This window comes from Peromyscus leucopus, chromosome 18 (assembly GCF_004664715.2).
Source record: "Peromyscus leucopus breed LL Stock chromosome 18, UCI_PerLeu_2.1, whole genome shotgun sequence".
Taxonomy (NCBI): Eukaryota; Metazoa; Chordata; class Mammalia; order Rodentia; family Cricetidae; genus Peromyscus; species Peromyscus leucopus.
The window spans coordinates 10,180,567-10,200,247 of NC_051078.1; the positions used below are offsets into that span (position 1 = coordinate 10,180,567).

The 19,681-nt window shown below is 43.7% G+C and overlaps 1 protein-coding gene across 1 annotated transcript; it reads right to left on the reverse strand.

Annotated features, from left to right (window-relative positions):
• Window positions 1-276: 276 nt before the first annotated feature.
• On the reverse strand, window positions 277-18,604 carry Tmbim4 (transmembrane BAX inhibitor motif containing 4). The gene is made up of 7 exons (XM_028869611.2): window positions 18,402-18,604; window positions 11,712-11,820; window positions 8,613-8,718; window positions 5,005-5,038; window positions 3,217-3,334; window positions 1,646-1,691; window positions 277-568 (listed from the first exon to the last, which is right to left on the reverse strand). The coding sequence occupies exons 1-7, from the start codon at window positions 18,496-18,498 to the stop codon at window positions 362-364; spliced, it is 717 nt and encodes a 238-aa protein (XP_028725444.1). The 5' UTR covers window positions 18,499-18,604; the 3' UTR covers window positions 277-361.
• Between the last annotated feature and the right edge of the window lie 1,077 nt (window positions 18,605-19,681).

The window sequence follows — 19,681 nt, forward strand, 5'->3', positions numbered from 1 at the left end:
CACAGGTGGACAACTAGTTATAACTAATTTAGGTCTAAAAAATGAATAAATAAGCCAGGGGTGGTGGTATATGCCTGTATTCCCAGAATGCAGAAAGCCAGCATAGCAAGACCATGAGTTAAAAGCCATATTGGACTATGCAGTGAGACCCTGCCTCAATTTACAGAAACAGTATAAAACAAGTTTAATATCTCTTGTCTGAGATTCTAAGTCAAGGATGTGGAAATGAAATAACACAGAGAATAGTAAGATTCTAAAGCAGAGAAGAATACAGAATGCCAAGAAAGATCACAAATGATTTTAATACTCAGGTGTAGTTCAAACGTTTTACATAATAAAACGGTCTCCGTAGACTGTTCAGTTACTTTTTATTAACTGCCTCCAGGAACCTCAGCAGGTGCAGGAACAGATTGATGATGTCCAAGTAGAGACTGATGGCAGCTAGTACATACTCTTCAGGAGACAGTCTGTGCATCAGCGAGTGGGTATCATAGATGATGAATCCACAGAAAAGAAGGGCGCCCAGAGAAGACAAGAAGAGCTCCAAGGTTTCACTATAGAAAAAAACCTACAAGCAAGGAAGTAAAGAAACATGTTCACACTTAGGGTCGCGGTGGACCTACTTCAGTTCCTTTTCATAGCATCTACCTCTACCTGCTTCTGTGACCATGGCACACAACACTGAGGTATGGATGTTACAGGCAGAAAGGCGGAAGACAGATCTCAGGTCACATTTGTTTCACAGACCTATGTTTGGATAAGTAGATAGCTTTCTTTCAATTAAGTTAACTACCTGACTTTGAATAGCAGCATTCTAAACATAAACTGTTATTTGTTTGTTTGTTCGTTCGTTCGTTCATTCATTCATTCATTCATTCATTCATTCATTCATGTGTAGTTTTGATGGCTGTCCTGAAACTCACTCTGTAGCCCAGGCTGGCCTGGAACTCACAGAGATCTGCCTGGCTCTACCTCCCAAGTGCTGGGAATAAAGGCGTGTGCCACCGCCCGGCCATAAATTGTTTTTAAATGTTACTTTTTTTCCTTTGTTTTTCAAGACAGGGTTTCTCTGTGTAACAGCCCTGGCTGTCCTGAAACTCACTCTGTAGACCAAGCTGACTTCAAACTCACAGAGATCCGCTGCCTCTGCCTCCTGAGCGCTGGGATTAAAGGTGTGAGCCACCACGCCCTGCTAAAATGTTACTTTTTACGAACTAAGATTTTTATGACATTTACTTATTTATTGAGACTGTGCTCACCACACCACAGCAAGCACACAAGAATGTGGAGGTCAGAGGATAACTTGCCAGGGTCGGTCCCCCTTCCACGGTGTGGGTGTCAGGGACTGAATTCAGGCCATCAGGGCCTATCGGCCCTTTACTCTCATCAGCACCCCCCCTCTGAATTAAATGTGCTGCTGAGAGGGTGGCAGCTATAATAAGGGCCGTTTTGGGTGCAATTTCACTTTCATCTTTTCCTCAATCCGTAATAATGATTAATAGAAGACCATGATTTTGACTGAAATTATCCTATAAATCCTATAATGTAGAAAGTGTCCTCTATAAACAACTCTCCAGGAATTTTAGTTGACTTATGTTGATGTAGGCAGAATTATATTCAAGTTAACTGTTCAAAAACAACTCACCTTCAAGAATCCTGCCAAGCACAAAATCCACAAAACAGCAAACAGCCTAGAAAAAAAAAAAATCAAAATTTTAAGTTTACAATACTGTTCCCTACGAAAACACTTTTTTTGTAAAGTTTTTTATTTTTTTATTTTATGTGTATGAGTGTCTTGCCTGTATGTATGTATATGTACCAGCTGCCTGCTTGAGACTTGAAAAGAGGTCAGAAGAGGGCATCAGGGCCGCTGGAACTGATATTAGGGATTGTGGTAGTTAGGACTGATCCCCATAAACTCACAGGGAGTGGCACTGTTTGCAGGTGTGGCTTTGTTGGAGTGGGCGTGACCTTGTTGGAGGAAGTGTGTCACTGTAGGGGTGGGCTTTGAGGTCTCATATATGCCCAAGGCGTGCCTAGTGCCTCAGACCACTTCCTGTTGCCCACAAGATGTAGTAGAACTCTCAGTTACTTCTCCGGCATCTGCCTGAATGCCACGTGTCCCACCACGATGAAAGTGGACTACAACCCTGAACTGTAAGTGAGCCACCCCGATTAAATGTTTTCCTTTATAAGAGTGGCCGTGGTCATGGTGTCTCTTCACAGCAATAGAAACTAAGACAGAAGTTGGTTCCAGGGACTAGGGTATTACTGTGACAGGCCTGACCATGTTTTTGTTTGAAGGAATATGGGACCTTGGTTGGGACTACGGATTAGAAAAGCAGTTGAATGCTTTAACTCTGCTCATAGGCCATCCTAGTAGAAGCATGGAAGACAGGGGTGCTGAGTATGATTTCATGAACTCTGAGTTTGAGGCCAGCCTGGTCTATAGAACAAGTTAAAGGACAGCCACACTTAGACAGTACTAGTAACAACCAAAACCAGAAAGCTGGTGAAGATGTAAGTGAACAAGGGAGCCATGTTCCAACCCCAGCAAGCAGCAGAACTTGGCAGTTTTGGCCACATGGTTCTGACTTTAGAGTTACGGATGGAAGAAAGGGTTATGGAATTTGCATCCACATCTAAGGAAAGCCTCTGAGGCCAGGCATGTGTCTCGGGTGTCCCTGAATGGAGGCCTAGAGAGGCCATTGTGTGAAGCTTTGAAGTTGAAACCTGGATTGCCTTGGAGACCCCACGATGTTAAAGATACCAGCCGTGTGGGATACCTGCTGAGGAAAGCTGCTAACAGGGAGTGGAACCAGCCCAACAGAGAGAAGTATCCTGCAGTCAACAAAGCTGAATGGAGTTAGAGAGCTGAAGTGTGTTTTGACATCAGACATGGAGCTGCAGAGGTTGGAGTTTGCACAGCTGGTTTTCAGTCTTGCTTTGGTCCAGCATTTCCTCACTCTGCTCCCTTCCCTACATTTTGGAATGGTAATATATATCCTGTGCAGTATATGTTGGAAGTATGTGGTCTATTTGTTATTTTTATTTTACAGGCAATTATAGTTAAGAGATTGCATGAATCTCAGAAGAGACTGTGAACTTTAGACTTTTAAACATTGCTGAGACTGTGATAGACTTTGTGGTACGGTGTATCAGACAGTTGAGAAAATCAAACTTGAGGAAGCATATAAGACAAGACTTACTACTTACCCTGCTCCAAACTTGCTGAAATCTCTCTTTGACTGTAGAGTATAGGCAGTCAAGCCAAGGAAGACTGCAGTAGTCAGTATAAAAGCTTGCAGAACCACGTACACATTATAGAAAGTAACTGCAGAAATAAAGCTGATTAAAACATGCACAGACAGCCAATACTAAACAGCCTTGCCTAGACTGACAAAAGTGTTCTTACACTTTAGTTTTTTAAAATGTTTTCATTGCATATATTGATTTTATATAAACATAATAATGGGTTTCATTGCAGCATTTTCATAGATGTTCACAAAGGATTTAATCATCTCCACTCCACTACTCTCTTGTCCCCACCTCCTCACACTTTCTTCTGTTTCATTCACCAATTAAATTAGTTCATTGATACAGGAAACTATACTCATAATAAAATGAAAATGTTCCAAAGTAGCTATTTATACAAATAAAGTGGGTCACATGATCGTATAATTAACCAAACTATAAAGATAGTCTATAGATAACCAGGAGCGGCCACAGCTGTCCCTGTGATTGTGAATGACAGTGACCTGGGTCTTCTGGCTAGCTATGCATTCCTGCCTAGTAGTAGCAATGCTAGCAAGCACCCGCACAGCTCAATCAGTTGAGCGGCCCAATCCAAGGCAACTGTGCAAGAAAAAACACGTCTGAGATGGCCTGCCATTCACCCACTCGGCAGAGCACAGAAACCAATCCCTGCCTGCACCATAGCTAAGTCTGTATGTCTCGGAGCACACTGCTGTGGAGTTTACCAAACTCCCTTCAGCAGCAGAATAATGCTCCTGAGCGGTGATGGCAACTGTAGTATATAACTGTTACTGTTTTAACAGAAAGGTAACTTAAGCCTCTTTCAAGGGGATTAAGGGTTTTGAACCCCAAGCACTTAAGGAAAATAATCTTCTCAGACTACTTCATCTATGTATTTTAATCATATTAATTCAATTTAATCATATTCATTTTCACACTCCTTACATGAATGGTATGGTGGCACTGGGGAGGCCCAGGTGGTCTTGACAACAGGAAGAAATACTAGTAGCTAAGACTACAGATAAGCTAATGATACTTCCTTTCTATGACGAAAAGCTTCCGATCCACTTAGTTTGCTATTTTTTAGTATTTATCTGTATTCTGAATCTTCTAAAAGGAGTGATAGGTTAAAAACACAGATTCAACAAAACTGGCACTGAATGGTTAAAAGTAGCACCGACAAAATGGGAAGAGATAATTGTATCTCAGAAGGATGAACGAATTACTGGGACTGAGACAGTCAATGCTGATCCTTGTGACCCACAGTAAACCACCTGCAAACACTCAGAATTTCTACTGTGATTCACTGAATCTTTTATTTGAGATATTATTAGGGCCCATCAAGTAATTATAACGACACTTGGCCAGGGACCACACACAGGAAGTCAGGAATGGAAATGACTGTGTGTCCTGTGGTGCCATTGGGGGAACTCGATGGGAACAGCTCTTAGGGAGTGAGCTGTGACAGAAGAGCCCTGGGAGTAGGGGAGATCAACTCTAGCATCTTGTTTTAGTCAACAGGGAAATCACAAATGAAAGACTATTCTCAATTCCTTCTGTTTCCCTTCGACTTTTCCATTTCCTCTCAGCTCGGCTGAACTATGTAAAGTATAAATATTTGACTTTTGCTTATCGCCAATCCTCACTCTGTGCCATGTTTTTAATATGATGTTAAACTTTAACCCCAAATAACCTCGCTATCTAAAAGATTTTGTTTACAGGAAAGTGGTAACACATAAAGGGACTTACCAGCAACTGCCACAGTCAGAGCTTCCAACAGTGTCTACGAAAGGAAACTGTAATTAATGAGTGCACGAGAAATGGGCAGTATCCCACGCACACACTCTCACTTCTAGCAGTCCAGCACCGTCCCATGTGAACGGCCTCATGTTAGCCTCAGAGAAGCCTTGTGACATACACAGGGCAGGACCATACAATCCCACTGGGAGGGAAAGGAGGCCTCAGTGCACTGTGAAGCCTTCCATTCTCACTGTGGCCCTGTAAGCTTTAACCAGATTTTTTTTTTTCATCTGTAATAGGAAGGTCATACAGAATTAACGTAGAAAATTGTATTTTCTCGTACTGGATAATATCAATAAAATGATACTGCAAAATCATGTGTATATCTTGAAAAACCTCAACACCTCACACAAAGAAACATAAGAGACATAAAATATCTTGTTATGTACTTTGCCGAGGCAGCTTAAAACAGCCTTGAAATAAAAATCTCTTTCTTCCCCAGCCACAGAATTTGTACCCAGACATCTGGTTATTCAGATACAACGGTACATTTGCAGCCTCCCTTGCAGCTAGGTCTTACCACGTGACTATATTCTAAGCCAAATTAGCTGAGTGGTGCACAGCCACTGGACTGAGCTCTAAGAGCACACGGCCTGGCCCCCACCTCACTTTGTTCTCCTTTATCTACTGGATGTTATTCAGATAGGGCAGCATGGCCATCATCTTACACTATGCAATACTTTAGGAGTGTCTGAACCACACGGGTGGCTGAGCTCAGGATAACTCTCCTGTAGATCATTTTGTATTAAGTCGTGTCACAAGTAGCTGAACTATTGCCAAAACAAAAGATTTATATTCTAGCCCCTCTTTCTCCTTGACTATATATATCATCTCTAGTTACAGTTTATCAACTGTTTGATACTCAAAGGCAAAGCCAGAAGTAACAGCAATGGCTGTGTAATTACATTGTTAGGAAGCATTCGCTGTACTCCATCCCACCTAGAACCATAGTCCTCAGAACCAGAGGAAACACAGTATTGGAACTTGTACAGAGATGTGGAGGCAGTGAAACAAGTACCATGCCTCAGTGATTGGTAATTCCAGGGAACCAATAATGGATCATAGAAACGGACTCCACTGTTGATGTGTGTGGCATGACAAGAAACCTCACCCTGCATTGAAGCACCTGAAGGAAGCAGGAGACTGTAAACAGTCATGTAGATGAGACCACAATGTCACACTTAAACCATTGCACCACCCTGAAATAGTGCTCTTTGAAAAAAATAAGTATGCACATGTATGCACACACACACACCCTGACAGAGCTGGTAAAATTCCCTTCCTTTCTTACTCTGCTGCAGAAGGACAAAAGAAAAAACAAAAATCAACAACAGCAGCAGCAGCAACACCAGTGCCAGAGGTTCACTGAGCAGTGAGAAGGAAGTGTGCTTTACAGACTTCCTTATTTGCTAGACCACTTTAGCTAAGCACATGATGAACAGGTCACGTAACAACAGTGACATCTTGCTCATGAAACCTTCGGCTCATGTTTTTCTAGTCAGGGCTCTCTCTGCTGGGCAAAAGGAGGGTCTACCCTGTTCTACAAGGAAATCAGTCTTTCTGAAAGGAGGTTGCAACAGATTTGAAGATCGACATTTTTTTTTAAATATTTATTTTTATCTTATTGTGTAACTGCTTGCCTATATGTATTTATGTTTGCATGTGTCCGGTGTGCACTTGGAGACCAGAAGAGGATGCCGGATCCCCTAGACCTGAACTATAGTTTAAAAAGTTGTAGTCACCATGTGGGTGCTGGGAGCTGGACGCTGATCCTCTACAAAAGCAGCCGGTGCTCTCAACCACTGCGGCATCACTCTAGAGTTGGCTGTTTCTAAGTCAATTCTTATTATGTGTGTACGTGATATGTGCATGGGATGGGTGTTCCTGCCGCAGCAAACCAGTGGAGGCCAGAGGACAACTCTGTGGAGGTGGTTCAGTCCTCCTTTTACATGGGTTCTAGGGGCTGAGCTCAGGCCATCAGATTTGGACAGTAAACATCTGTACTAACGGAGGCATCTTGCTGGCTTTGTTTGTTTGTTTGTTTGCCTCCTCCCTGTCTCCTGTTGCACAGATGAGGCAGTGTTAGAATCTGACTCAAGGACTGGACACGGCACGTCAGTCAACATCCACCCTGTGATACCCACCGGTCAGGTACCTTCAGTGAGAGCTGAAGCAAAAGGAAAAGGAACTACGTGGGACCAATGACAGGCCACCAAATTAAACTGAGAAGAGGTGGAAAGAGTTCTCACTCCCACTCTGTTATCTGCAGCATCACCTCTAGGACCTGCCCCCCCCCCCCCGGTTGTTAAGAACTGGGAGATGTGAGCTGCTGAGCTCTAAGCTCTTGCACTGTGAAAATAAACTCCCTGTTGGAGACAGCTTGGGCTGGAGCTAATACACTTACAGGGATTCGGATTTAAATGAATAAACTCTCCAATTTTAAAGTCACGAGCATCATTTTAATATAAGCGCATTTCCAGAAGTTTTATTTCACAAACTGTCTTTATTTGAAGCATTTTACTCACATCAGGACCTCTTTACTCTTATTTAGCAACATACACTGTGTTTGGAATGTCTTGGAGGAAACTGTCAGGTCAGAATCCAAAGTCATGAGAAGAGACAAAATAATGTAAAAATGCACACAGCCTCGCCAATCTTATTCAAGTTAAGATGAAGTTTTTGTAGATGTCAACTGGGATTTTAACTTTTACAACTGTCTCAACAAGTAAATCAAACTTAATGTTAGGTTCTCCCATCTATAAATTTCAAACAAGTTAGAGAAGCTTATCATTTGAGCAAAATGGCCCTTTAAGAGATCTGAGTGAAGACATGAAAATAACACAGAAGAATGAATACAAGCTCACATTCTCTAAGTTCAAGGCACAATATGGCCACCACCCCCCATTCCAGGAAATTAGAGGCAGAAAGTGCCACATGGATGACATATCTTATAATGTTCATTCTATGTGTGAGAAAAATTAGGTACCAAAAAGCTAACTGCTTTGCCAAAGTCACATATGCATTGGGTTGTAAAGCCAGGTCATGTGACTCCAGTACTTGCCACTAAATTCTAATAACAGAAGACAATAGTTAAAAGTTCTAGAAGAGCATATATCTATAATTTCCTAATATATTCTAATTGAAAATTCAGGGCTGGGGAGATGGCTCAGTGGGTACTCGCTGTGCCAGCATGAGGACCTGAGTTCTGATCCCCGGTGCCCAGATACGAAGTCTGGTATGTTTGTGACCTGAGTGCTAGAGGGCAGAGACTGGTGGACTCCTGCAGCTTACCACTCAGCAAGGTGAGCTGAAATGGCATATTCAAATTCGCTGAGACCCCATCTCAAAACAAAGGTGGGGGATGGAAGAGGAAGATACCCAATGCCAACCTCTGACCCCCAACATGCCCGTGCACAGGCAAACACCTGTGCACACAGCTTGATTTTATTACACACACACACACACACACACACACACACACACACACAATTAAACAAGCACTTTGGAAGCTCAGGCTAAATGCTAATGGCATAGAAAACATGAAAGTAAGTACTCACAAATGCAAATAGCAGGTAGAGGTTCAGTGGATGTGTGTGTCTGTGCAAAGTTAACGCAAAAATCAAGCCCAGAGATCCGAGAGCAAACACCAAAATTAAAGCAGGGCTGAAAGACACAACATTAAAAAGCATTTCAAGCTTGAAAAAAGCAGGGATAATGGTATACAATTTAATAAAATTGATGTATTTTCTATGTCCATAAAAGCTCAAGAAAAAAAATCTGGATGCATACAAACAGAATAACTTATTTCTAAAAGTTGAAGGGTGTAAGATGGGAATGGAGTAAGAGAGTGGGCGGGACTGTAAGGAGTGGGAGGGGCTTAAAGAGTGGGCGGGGCTGTAAGAGTGGGAGAAGCTGTAAGAGAATGGGAGGAACTGTAAGGAGTGGAGGGGCTGTAAGAGAGTGGGCGGGGCTGTAAGGAGTGGAGGGGCTGTAAGAAGTGGGCGGGGCTGTAAGAGAGTGGGAGGGGTTGTAAGTGGAAGGGGCTGTAAGAGAGTGGGCGGGGATGTAAGAGTGAGAGGGGCTATAAGAGAGTGGGCGGGGCTGTAAGAGTGGGCGGGGCTGTAAGAGAGTGGTTAGGGTTGTAAGAGTGGGCGGGGCTGTCTATCCATCTCTTTACTAATGTCCTTCACAATGGACTACTGTTTGTAATTAAAATATTATTTTGTCAACTAAAATACAATAAACCAGAGATATTAAATTAGAAATGAATTTTACACGTGACTACTCTTTTAGGGAATTTACCACAGGGCTATAATTTAAATAATTATATCCCAGAGTAGTCAATTCATAGTTTAAGACTCTCCTTTGGTGAAAGGTGGGGCGGGGGACAAACTACTTCTTAGAAAATAGTCATGAAATTTGTAGGCAAATGGATGGAACTCAGACCCAGAAAGACAAACACAGTATGTACTCATTCTTAAATGGATATTAGACACAAAGCAAAGGATAACCAGGCTATAATCCACAATCCCAGAGAAGCTAGGTAAAAAGGAGGACCCTAAGAGGGACACACATGGAGGGCCCCAGGAAGGGAAAATAGTTAAGATCTCCTGGGTAAACTGGGGGGAGGAGGGGTAGAAGGGAAGGATGGAGGATGGGTACGGGAGGGACTGAGATGCCGAGTGGAGGAAGGGATAGAGAAGGGAGAACAAGAAAGAGATATCTTGGTAGAGGGAACCATTAGGTTAGGGAGAAACCTGGTGCTAGGGAAATCTCCAGCAATCCACAAGGGTGACAGCTAAGACTCCTAGCAATAATGGAGAAGATGCCTGAACTTTCCTTCCCCTATTATTAGATTAGTGACTACCCTAACTGTCATCATAGAACCTACATCCAGTAACTGATGGAAGCAGATACAGTGATCCACAACCAAGCACTGGGCTGAGCTCCTAGACTTCAGTTGAAGAAAGGAAGGAGGGTCACAGGAGCAAGTGAGGTCAAGATCATGATGGGAAAACCACAGAGACAGCGGACCCAAGCTGATGGGAGCTCATGGACTCTGGCCTGTCAGCTGGGGAACATGCATGGGACCGAACTAGGCCCTCTGAATGTGGGTGACAGTTATGTGGCTAGATTTGTTTGGGGAGCCCCTGGCAGGGGGACCAGAACTTATCCCTGGTGCATGAAATGGCTTTTTGGAACACATTCCCTGGGGTAGGGGAGGGGAGAGGGAAATACCTTGTTCAGCCTTGACACTGGAAGGGGACGGTTGGTCCTGCCTCAACTTAGTATGCCAGACTTCTTTGTTGACTCCCCAAGGGAGGCCTTACCCTCTCTGACGAGTAGGTAGGGGTGGGATGGGGGAAGGGGGGGCAGGAGAAGGGGAAGCAGGGGGAACTGGGATTGGAATGTAAAATTAAAAAAAAAAAAACAACTTTTTTTAAAATAAAAAAAGAAAAAGAAAATAGTCGTTCTTTATTTTTTTTCTTTCAAATAAAGAAACCATATTATTTTTAGCCACTTAAAGACTTATGATGCCAAGAGGAAAATCTTTAGTAAGTGATCGATCAGGTACAGCTCCCCTAGCTAGAGACCTCTCAGTAAAATTATTCTAGCAACAACACAAGATTAACACAGCCGCACATTCTTCATGTAACTTTATTTTGCAAGTATAGACTTAGGCTTTGAGAACAAGACGGGCAATAAAATTAAATACAATAAACGAAATTATTATGATGTAAACAGCAAACATCCTTTTCTTTTTTCAATTTTTATTTATTTTGTTTGTGTGTTGTAGGGACAGGGGCAGGAGTATCTGAGTGCACAGTGTACAGGTGTGGAGGTTTGAGGACAACTTACCGCGTCAATTTTCTCTTTTTACCTGTGGGTCCTGCAGCTCATGAGGCTTGGCATGGTTTTCCAGGCTGAGCCATCCCAGCAGCCCACAGTACAAACTCTTAACCCAGGAAATGATGGCTTAACCCCAGAAAACCATAAGCTAAAATGAGGGAAAACAGTGTACTGTGAACTATTGTCCATCAAAAATGAATCAGGCTCCTAGGAGTTAGATGATGGACTGTTTTCATTTTTCCCCCCCTGCTGTGGGACGGTCTGTATGTCAAATTGCTCTGATTGGTCAATAAATAAAACACTGGTTGGCCAGTGGCCAGGCAGGAAGTAGGTGGGACAAGGAGAGAGGAGAATTCTGGGAAGTGGAAGGCTGACGCGGAGAGACACTGCAACCGCCGCCATGACCAGCAGCATGTGAGGATGCCGGTAAGCCACCAGCCACGTGGCAATGTATAGATTTATGGAAATGGATTAATTTAAGCTGTAAGAACAGTTAGCAAGAAGCCTGCCACGGCCATACAGTTTGTAAGCAATATAAGTCTCTGTGTTTACTTGGTTGGGTCTGAGCGGCTGTGGGACTGGCGGGTGACAAAGATTTGTCCTGACTGTGGGCAAGGCAGGAAAACTCTAGCTACACCCCCCAGAGCTAAGGATCAAACTTAGCTAAAGCCTAGAGCTAGGCAAGCGCTCTACCACTGAGCTAAATCTCCAACCCCTGTCTTTTTTCATTTTTAAAGTTAATAGGAAAAAATATATTCATCAGATGAAATATCTGGAAACTATTCAGCATTGTCTCCTCCTCTTACCTTTCATGGACAAATGTCCGCACAGACTCGAAATACAGGAACAGGGCGGAGGTCACTGTAGTTAGGAGAACTTGTAGAGAGAGGATGCTGTAGACTTTTCTGAGGAAGGCTACGAGAGAGGGAAATAGAACACGTGACAATTTTCCAAACTATCTGTCCCTCCGTCAGGACCAAATTGCTCAGAAAAAAAAAATAGAATTTTTTTGTTTTTGTTTTGTTTTCCTTTGGTGGGTGAGTGGGGCAGGCGCCATGACTGGCCTGTAGAGCTAAGAGGAGAATGTGCCAGGGCCAGACCCTCCTCCTACCACGTGAATTCTAAGGATCTGCCTCTGACTGTGGGCTTGGTAGCTTTTACCCCGTGAGCTATCCCACGGCCTGAAACACTACGTTTTCATGGCCATTTTTTTCTCTAACCTTAATCTAAATAATAAAACCTGTATCTAGACCTAGAGGGAGAGAGATAATTTACAGAATTAGGAGTATCCTAGTCATCTAAAGGTCATAAGCTTAAAAAAATCAAATTTGTGGTTCAGACAGTAAATATTTTCATCATAATAAAAAGAAAGTGCCTATCTGTACGCAGAGCATTCAACAAAGAAAGAGAAAAACACAGTATTTTTTACAAAATGGTTCTACTTTGGATATGGAAATAAAATGCAGCTAGACGTAATTTTTGAAAATCTTAATTTCCACACCTATGAAAATGCTTCAATATGAAACTCCTTATTTCTTTTGTCCCATCTCTCTGTTTCATTCCTCTATATATTTTAGCATACTTCTTTAGGGTCTGTAATGCCTGCTTCCCCATCCAAATGACAACTCTTGATTACTGAGGATTGACATGCCATCTGTATACTGCTATGTACAAACATCGAGTATACAGCCAGCCTCTAAATGAAGGAATATGTTCACTCACACAGCTAAAGAAATGCAAATCAAAACAAGATCAGGTTCTCTCTCATTTCTTTTTTAGACAAAGTCTCATTATACTGCAGGCTGGCCTCTAACTCATGATCCTCCTGCCTCAGCTTCCAAAGCGCTGGGATTATAGTTGTGTAGGCCACATCTAGCCTGCTTTGTGAGTAAGGCTTTGTTGGGACTCAGTCACACTCACCTGTTGTGGATATCATTCTGTATAAATAAAACACTTATTGGCAGTGGCCAGGCAGGAAGTATAGGCAGGACAAGGAGAGAGGAGAATTCTGGGAAGTGGGAGGCGGAGGAAGGAGACACTGCCGGGCGCTGCCATGACAAACAACATGTAAAGATGCCGGTAAACCACGAGCCACGTGGCAAGGTATAGATTTATAAAAATGGGTTAATTTAAGAAAAAGAACAGTTAGCAAGAAGCCCGCCATGGCTATACAGTTTGTAAGTAATATAAACGTCTGTGTATTTATTTTATAAGTGGGCTGTCAGACTGCCAGGGCTTGGCAGGACCCGGAAAGAAAACTCCAGCCACACTCACCCTTGGATGTAGCCTCTACAACTGCTTTTGACAGTGGGACAAACTGTATGTCTCAAGAAGCTGGCAATATTATTACTTGGCCACTCCCTGATTGACTACGTTGCCAGGTCAAAAAGCTTCGTATGTACATTGCAGTGGACTGATTGTATGGATTACTCAGTACTATGAAAGTACTTAAGGTAGATGCTTAACTTTCGGGTTCATTGCTTTCCAGCAGTGAGCCTTGATTAGAAGTACAGTATTCCAAAAGTATCTCTTAGAAAATGTATACACTATAAATAGCTACTTTGTTTATTTTTAAAGGGAGCGTTTCATTTAACTTTTTAATTACTGAAGGAATAGCTGAAAAATCTAATAAACACAGATGTGATCAGTTATAAGCCCAGTTTCCAGGGCTCCTAAGATGTTCCTGCATATTTAGCTATTCACACACAAAATAGTCATGTACACTACACAGAAATAAGTTAAGTATAAAACTATTTTAAAATACAAAACAGGTTACTTAAACAGAGATGGTATGGTTCTTCTAGGGATTGTGAAACCTGGTTTTTAGTCTCATGCCAAAATACCAGAATTAGTGCTTCTAGCCCAAATTAGAGACGTTTCAATGTTGAAATAATTGTCTGGCCCTTAAAATATCCTGTTATATTGCAGCAATTATGTTTACTTTAAAGATAAGAGATATAGGGATCACAGTGCCAAGAGGCTTGACTCTACATACTACCAACCAGACAGTATTTAATTTTCAACCCCTTCAGTCAAGGTTCTTTCTATAACACTACACTATGCTCTAACACCACTTTAAATGGGCACATTTCCCACTGTGACATTTGGCGAGCATTGAATAGCTCATTGAAAATTTCCTCTCTCCCCACGAGCTCCCCTCACATACAAAGCATAGGCACCAAGGGAATCCCACTTCCTCTTGAAACTTCCCTAGGTCATTTCCATTTTCAGACTGTTGATTCCTCTCAAAAGCCCCTCCAAGTTTGGCATCTGGCACTTTAGAATTTAGTTAAGCTGCCACAGAAAAAGGTGCCGGCCAAGTCAATGTTTGAAGAACGGTAATGTCACCTGTAAAACTTCTACTTATCTATCTAGCACAGAGTTGCTGAAGACAAATCAGATGCATTTATTAAACAGATCTGCTGTGGGATGGTCTGTATGTCAAACTGCTCTGATTGGTCAATAAATAAAACACTGATTGGCCAGTGGCTAGGCAGGAAGTATAGGCGGGACTAACAGAGAGGAGAACAGAGAAAACAAGAAGGCGGGGAAGTCACTGCCAGCCGCCACCATGACAAGCAGCATGTGAAGATGCCGGCAAGCCATGAGCCATGTGGCAAGGTATAGACTTATGGAAATGGAATAATTTAAGCTATAAGAACAGTTAGCAAGAAGCCTGCCACGGCCATACAGTTTGTAAGCAATATAAGTCTCTGTGTTTACTTGGTTGGGTCTGAGCGGCTGTGGGACTGGCAGGTGACAGAGATTTGTCCTGACTGTGGGCAAGGCAGGAAAACTCTAGCTACACAGATCTTAATGATTTAAATTATTCCTTAAGCTACTACTTTGCCCTGCCGAGGCCTCTCTAAAAGATCTGCCATTGACACCCCTCAGTACCACCTCCATAGAAACTTACTTTCCTGTAATATCTGTCATCTTCTGTCCCTGTCCTTCCCTGAAGTGATCCATTGTCTCACGGCATCATTTCTGGGACCATCAGGAGACTTTCTGTCCTGGCCACTCCCAGTACTTGCTACACAGACCAGCTCTCTTCTTACTCCAAACACTTCTGTCAAGGCAGCATTGTCCTGAGCCAAGTCAATGCTACAACAAACTATGGAATTCCTGGTGAACACGAAACGATATCCCTGAACAACAACGAAGACTGGCAGAGGAGATTCAATGGTATATGAAACGGTTCGCACGCGACTACGTGGGATTTACTCCTGGAATGGCAGGATGGTCCCATACATGAGCATCAACCAAATGTTATAAACCACATTCACAGAATGATAGACATGGGAGGGAATGCAGTCATTATCAACTGATGCAGAGGAAGCATCTGACAAAATTCTACAAGGATTTGGGACTTTAAAAAAACTTAACTAGGCATCGAAAGGGGCTAACTCACCATGATAAAGGACATATATGAAAATGCTTGTCGCCCTCCAAGTGCTGAGAACATGTGAATGTTGAGGGCAAGTATTCTCTCTCCTCTCCCCATCCCTCGCCCTTTCTCCGCTAAAGGGGATATCTATTTCAATTCCCCTACCCCCTGCCGAGGCTCGGGAACATGAAAGGAGAGACGGAAAGAGTGTAAGAGCTAGGAAGATGGGGGAGGAGCCCTATGAGACATCTTCTCCAAGGCACGGCAAACCGCGGCACTCATGAACTTGCAGTGTCTATGGTTCCCTGCACGAGACTTGCACAAGATCAAGCCAGTCGAAATGCAGTGTGGGAGGGGCTCGCGATGCCCAGCCCTAGCTAAGGAGCAAAGAGCTGTTGATGGCTGCGGGGGGGGGGGGGGGGGGGGGGGGGGGGGTCATTTTTCTTCCTTCTTGGCTGCTGGATGGCCCCGTTCTCATGCAAATCTGGTCAGCACTGGCGGGATTCAGTAGATTAAAAAACACACAGAAGCACATGAAGGTGAGAAAGGGGTGTTGAGGGTAGTGGGACTGGATAGGATATGTTATAGACATGTACGAAACTGTCAAAGAATAAATTGAAAAAAATGGACTAAAAATGAAATACTACAATTCAAAAGCAATGACTGAAATGGTTTATCATAGAAGCTATTGGCATTTGATGGCAACTGGGGGTGTGTGGTAGTTTGAATAAGAATGGCCCCGCTAGGCTCATATATTTGAATGCTTAGTAACCCAGGAATGGTACTATTTGAAGGGATTAGAAGGATTAGGAAGTGTGTCTGTGTTGGAGGAAGTGTGTCACTGGGGGTGGACTCTGAGGTTTCAAAAGCCCATGCCAGGCCCAGGGTCTCTCTGACTGTGGATCAGGATGCAGCTCTCAGCTACTGCTCCAGCTCCTGCCTGCATGCCGCCATGCTCCCCGCTATGACGATGATGGACTGAGTCTCTGAAACTGTAAGCCAGCCCCAATTAAATGCTTTCTCTTGTAAGAGTCGCCTTAGTCATGGTGTCTCCTCACAGCAATAGAACACGGACTAAGACGGAGTGAGAGCCAGTTCTCTTCAGGGATGTGGCTACCCATGCCCCAGTTCAAATCCTACTCCCATACAAGCAGCACTACCTGGATTCAGTGAGGTTTTTTTTTTTTAAAGGAACATTTGAAGTTGAGAGGAAAAAGCAGGGCAAGGCTAAGCAGGAACTGGCAGGGTTGGAAACTGGGGGTAGATTTGATCAAAACACATTATATGCAGGTATGAAATGCACATACAATAAAAGTATTCTTAAAATGGGTAACATCAAGAGAATGAAGGGACAAGCTACAGACTGGGAGAAAATATTTGCAAAAGATATACCCAGTAAGCAAAACAAGCAATGAAAAATCTATTAAAATAGCCCAAATCCAAAATACTGACAAAACCAAATTCTGGCAAGGATGAGGAAGAACGTTCATTGTTTGTTTTTAGCAATGCAGGGTCACAGTCTGGCAGTTTCTCGCAGTACAGAACACGTTCTTGTGTATGACCCAGCTATCATGCGCCTTGGTATTTATCCAGATGAACTGAAACTATGTACACACAAAAACCCGCACATGGGTGTTTTCAAAACAGTTTTATCTATAACGGCCCAAATATACAAGCAGCCAAGAGCACAACGACCTTCAGCTGATATGATAAGAATGCACACTGGCACTTGCGGAGAGTGGAAGATTCTCCAGGAGCAAAAGCATATGAGCTATCAAGCCACAGAAGACAGGGGGCGGAGAATCTTAAATACACACTGCAGGACCAAATGAATAATGCAAATGAGAAGTGGCGGGGAGGAGGGGAGACACCCAATGTATCATATGATCTTAACTGCGTGGCATTCTGGAGCAGGCAGGAGAGAAAGGAAGAATGAAAGTCAGACAGACATATGCTATGCCATGGATGCGCCTTGAAGACATTATTCTAACAGAAACATGCCAGTTACAAAGACTAAACTGTGTGACTGCCTTTTAGTGAGGCATGTCTAATACTTTTATACAGACTGGAAATAGAATGGTGGTTGTCAAGGGCAGAGGAGGTAGGCAACGCCAAGCTATGTAATGGGTACAGTTTCGCTTTTGCTTTGAAAGCTGAGAAAGTTCCGGATAGGAAACACAACAGCGTGCCAAACACAATACTATATAGCACTGTACCTCAAAAGAGGCTAGCGTGGCAAATTTTCTCCCACGAGTACTTTGTCATAAGTAATACAGTTTAAAAGCTGAGCTCACTTGTCAAAATAATTTCAGAATCCATTCTAGGAATATCGTGCTGGGTAGGCACCAAGATTCTTGAGGCGTCAGAACCAATGTCAAAGTTCCTTTTTTTTTCCAGAACCGGTTTCAGCTTGCCCAAGCGGGTTGAATCCGGGGCAGGCTTCTGTAAACAGCCGGCCTGTGGTGGACAGTGAATGAATTCTGCTTCCTTACAGGACACGGAAGAGCTTCAGTTAAAAACAATCACTCTGCGCAGGATAGCGCATTAACCACTCGGTGCTGCCAGGACCTTATAGTTAGGCAGGCATCGTCGATCTGGGGAAACTTCTAAGTCACTACGCAAACAGTAGGCTGGGTTCTAAGACCGCAGGGAGAGGAAGGAATGGCCGAGATGGTCAAGTCGTCGGTTTGCCACCAGCTCTCAGCACAGGGGAATAAAGCTAAAGGAGGGCATAAGCCAGAGGTTCTCAGCCCGTGGGGCTCGACCCCCTTGGGGGGGTGTCGAATGACCCTTTCACAGGGGTTGCATATCGGATATCCCTGCATATTAGATATTTACATTACGATTCATAACAGTAGCAGCAAAAATAATGTGGTGGGGGGGGGATCTGCACAGCATGAGGCACTGTATGTATTCAAGGGTCGCGGTCTGAGGGGGGCAGGTTCTCACCCCGTGTGGGTCGCGACCCCCCCGCCCTTCCACCAGGGAAAGGTTGAGTGACAACCGCTGGCGCAGGCGATCGCTCGATCCGGCCCTGACAGCCCGCACGCACCCCGGGGTCCCTCGGTGGACTCCTTCTCGCCCGGCCCCCTGGCCACCCACCGCCTACCCATGCGGATGTGCACGCTGGCCGACGCCACGCAGCTGCCGTAGTTGAAGTCATCCTCGATGGAGGAGCGGGGATAGCGCGGGTCCGAGTCGGCCATGGTGCCAGCAGCACCCGCGCAGCCAGCCCCGGGCCGAGGAGGGAGCGGGCAGGCACTGACCACAACCGCCTTCGCCCACTTCCGGGATGGCCGCCAGACAGAACTAGCCGAACCGCCTCGCTGCGCCGAGCGCCGAGCCAGTCGATCACCGCCCCTGGGAGGGAAAAAAAGAAAATCCCCAGGTAGGAGGAGACCGGCTGCTCCCTCCCGCGACCTCGGAGGGGAACTTTTCTAGGATTTTCCGCAAAATGTTTTCTCTAGGCCTTTCCCAGAACAAGTGCTCAACGTGATAGGATTCATGGGTGAATTCAGCAACCCCTCGCATTGATCCGCTTCTTCAGTAATCACGCCAGGAATGCACTTCTGATGCAATTATGTTTAAGCAATAATTAGACCTACGCTTACTGAGCGCTTCTTTTAAAACAGATATATATATATTTGAATGTCTTGAAAGACAAGTAGGAATCCACCAGCGGGGTGTGGTGATGCAGGGCCTCAAGGAACCAACGTTTGCAAACTGAGGGGGCAAAGTTCGCGCGGTGTAAGAATGAGCACAGATAATCAAAGGTCAGACCGCTGTATGCCAAATGTGGAATTCATGGCACCAGCCGGGAGAAGAATGATGAATTAACCTCGGACAGACAAAGCGTCACTACAAACATGAGGTGTACAATCGCCAAAGCAATATTCCAGGACGCCTGTAATTTTGTTTATTTTTATTTATTTATTTATTTATTTATTTATTTATTTATTTATCTGTTTATTTATCTGTTTGTTTGTTTTCAAGAAAGAGTCTCAATAGGTAGCCAGCTGACCTGAAACTCATTGTGTAGACCAGGCTGATCTTGAACTCAGAAAGCTCCACCTGCCTCTGCCTCCTGAGTGCTGGGATTAAAGGCGTGAGCCACCACAACTAATCCACTTATAATTTTTTGTATGGATTTACTTTGATTCACCCATATTCTCCAACTTTTGTTATAACCAAAGCCCTCCTCCAGAGTAGGCAAGTGAGGTTCAAAATAGTTGAAGAATGGTCTAAGACTAAATACTTATTCTTTTCAGGAATCTTTCCTCAAAAATGTTCAATACTGACAAGAATGAAAAATGCTTACCTTTTATTATGTTTTAAACATTTTAGAGACATGTTCTTCAGTTCAATAAAGCCATAAGAATAGTATGTATT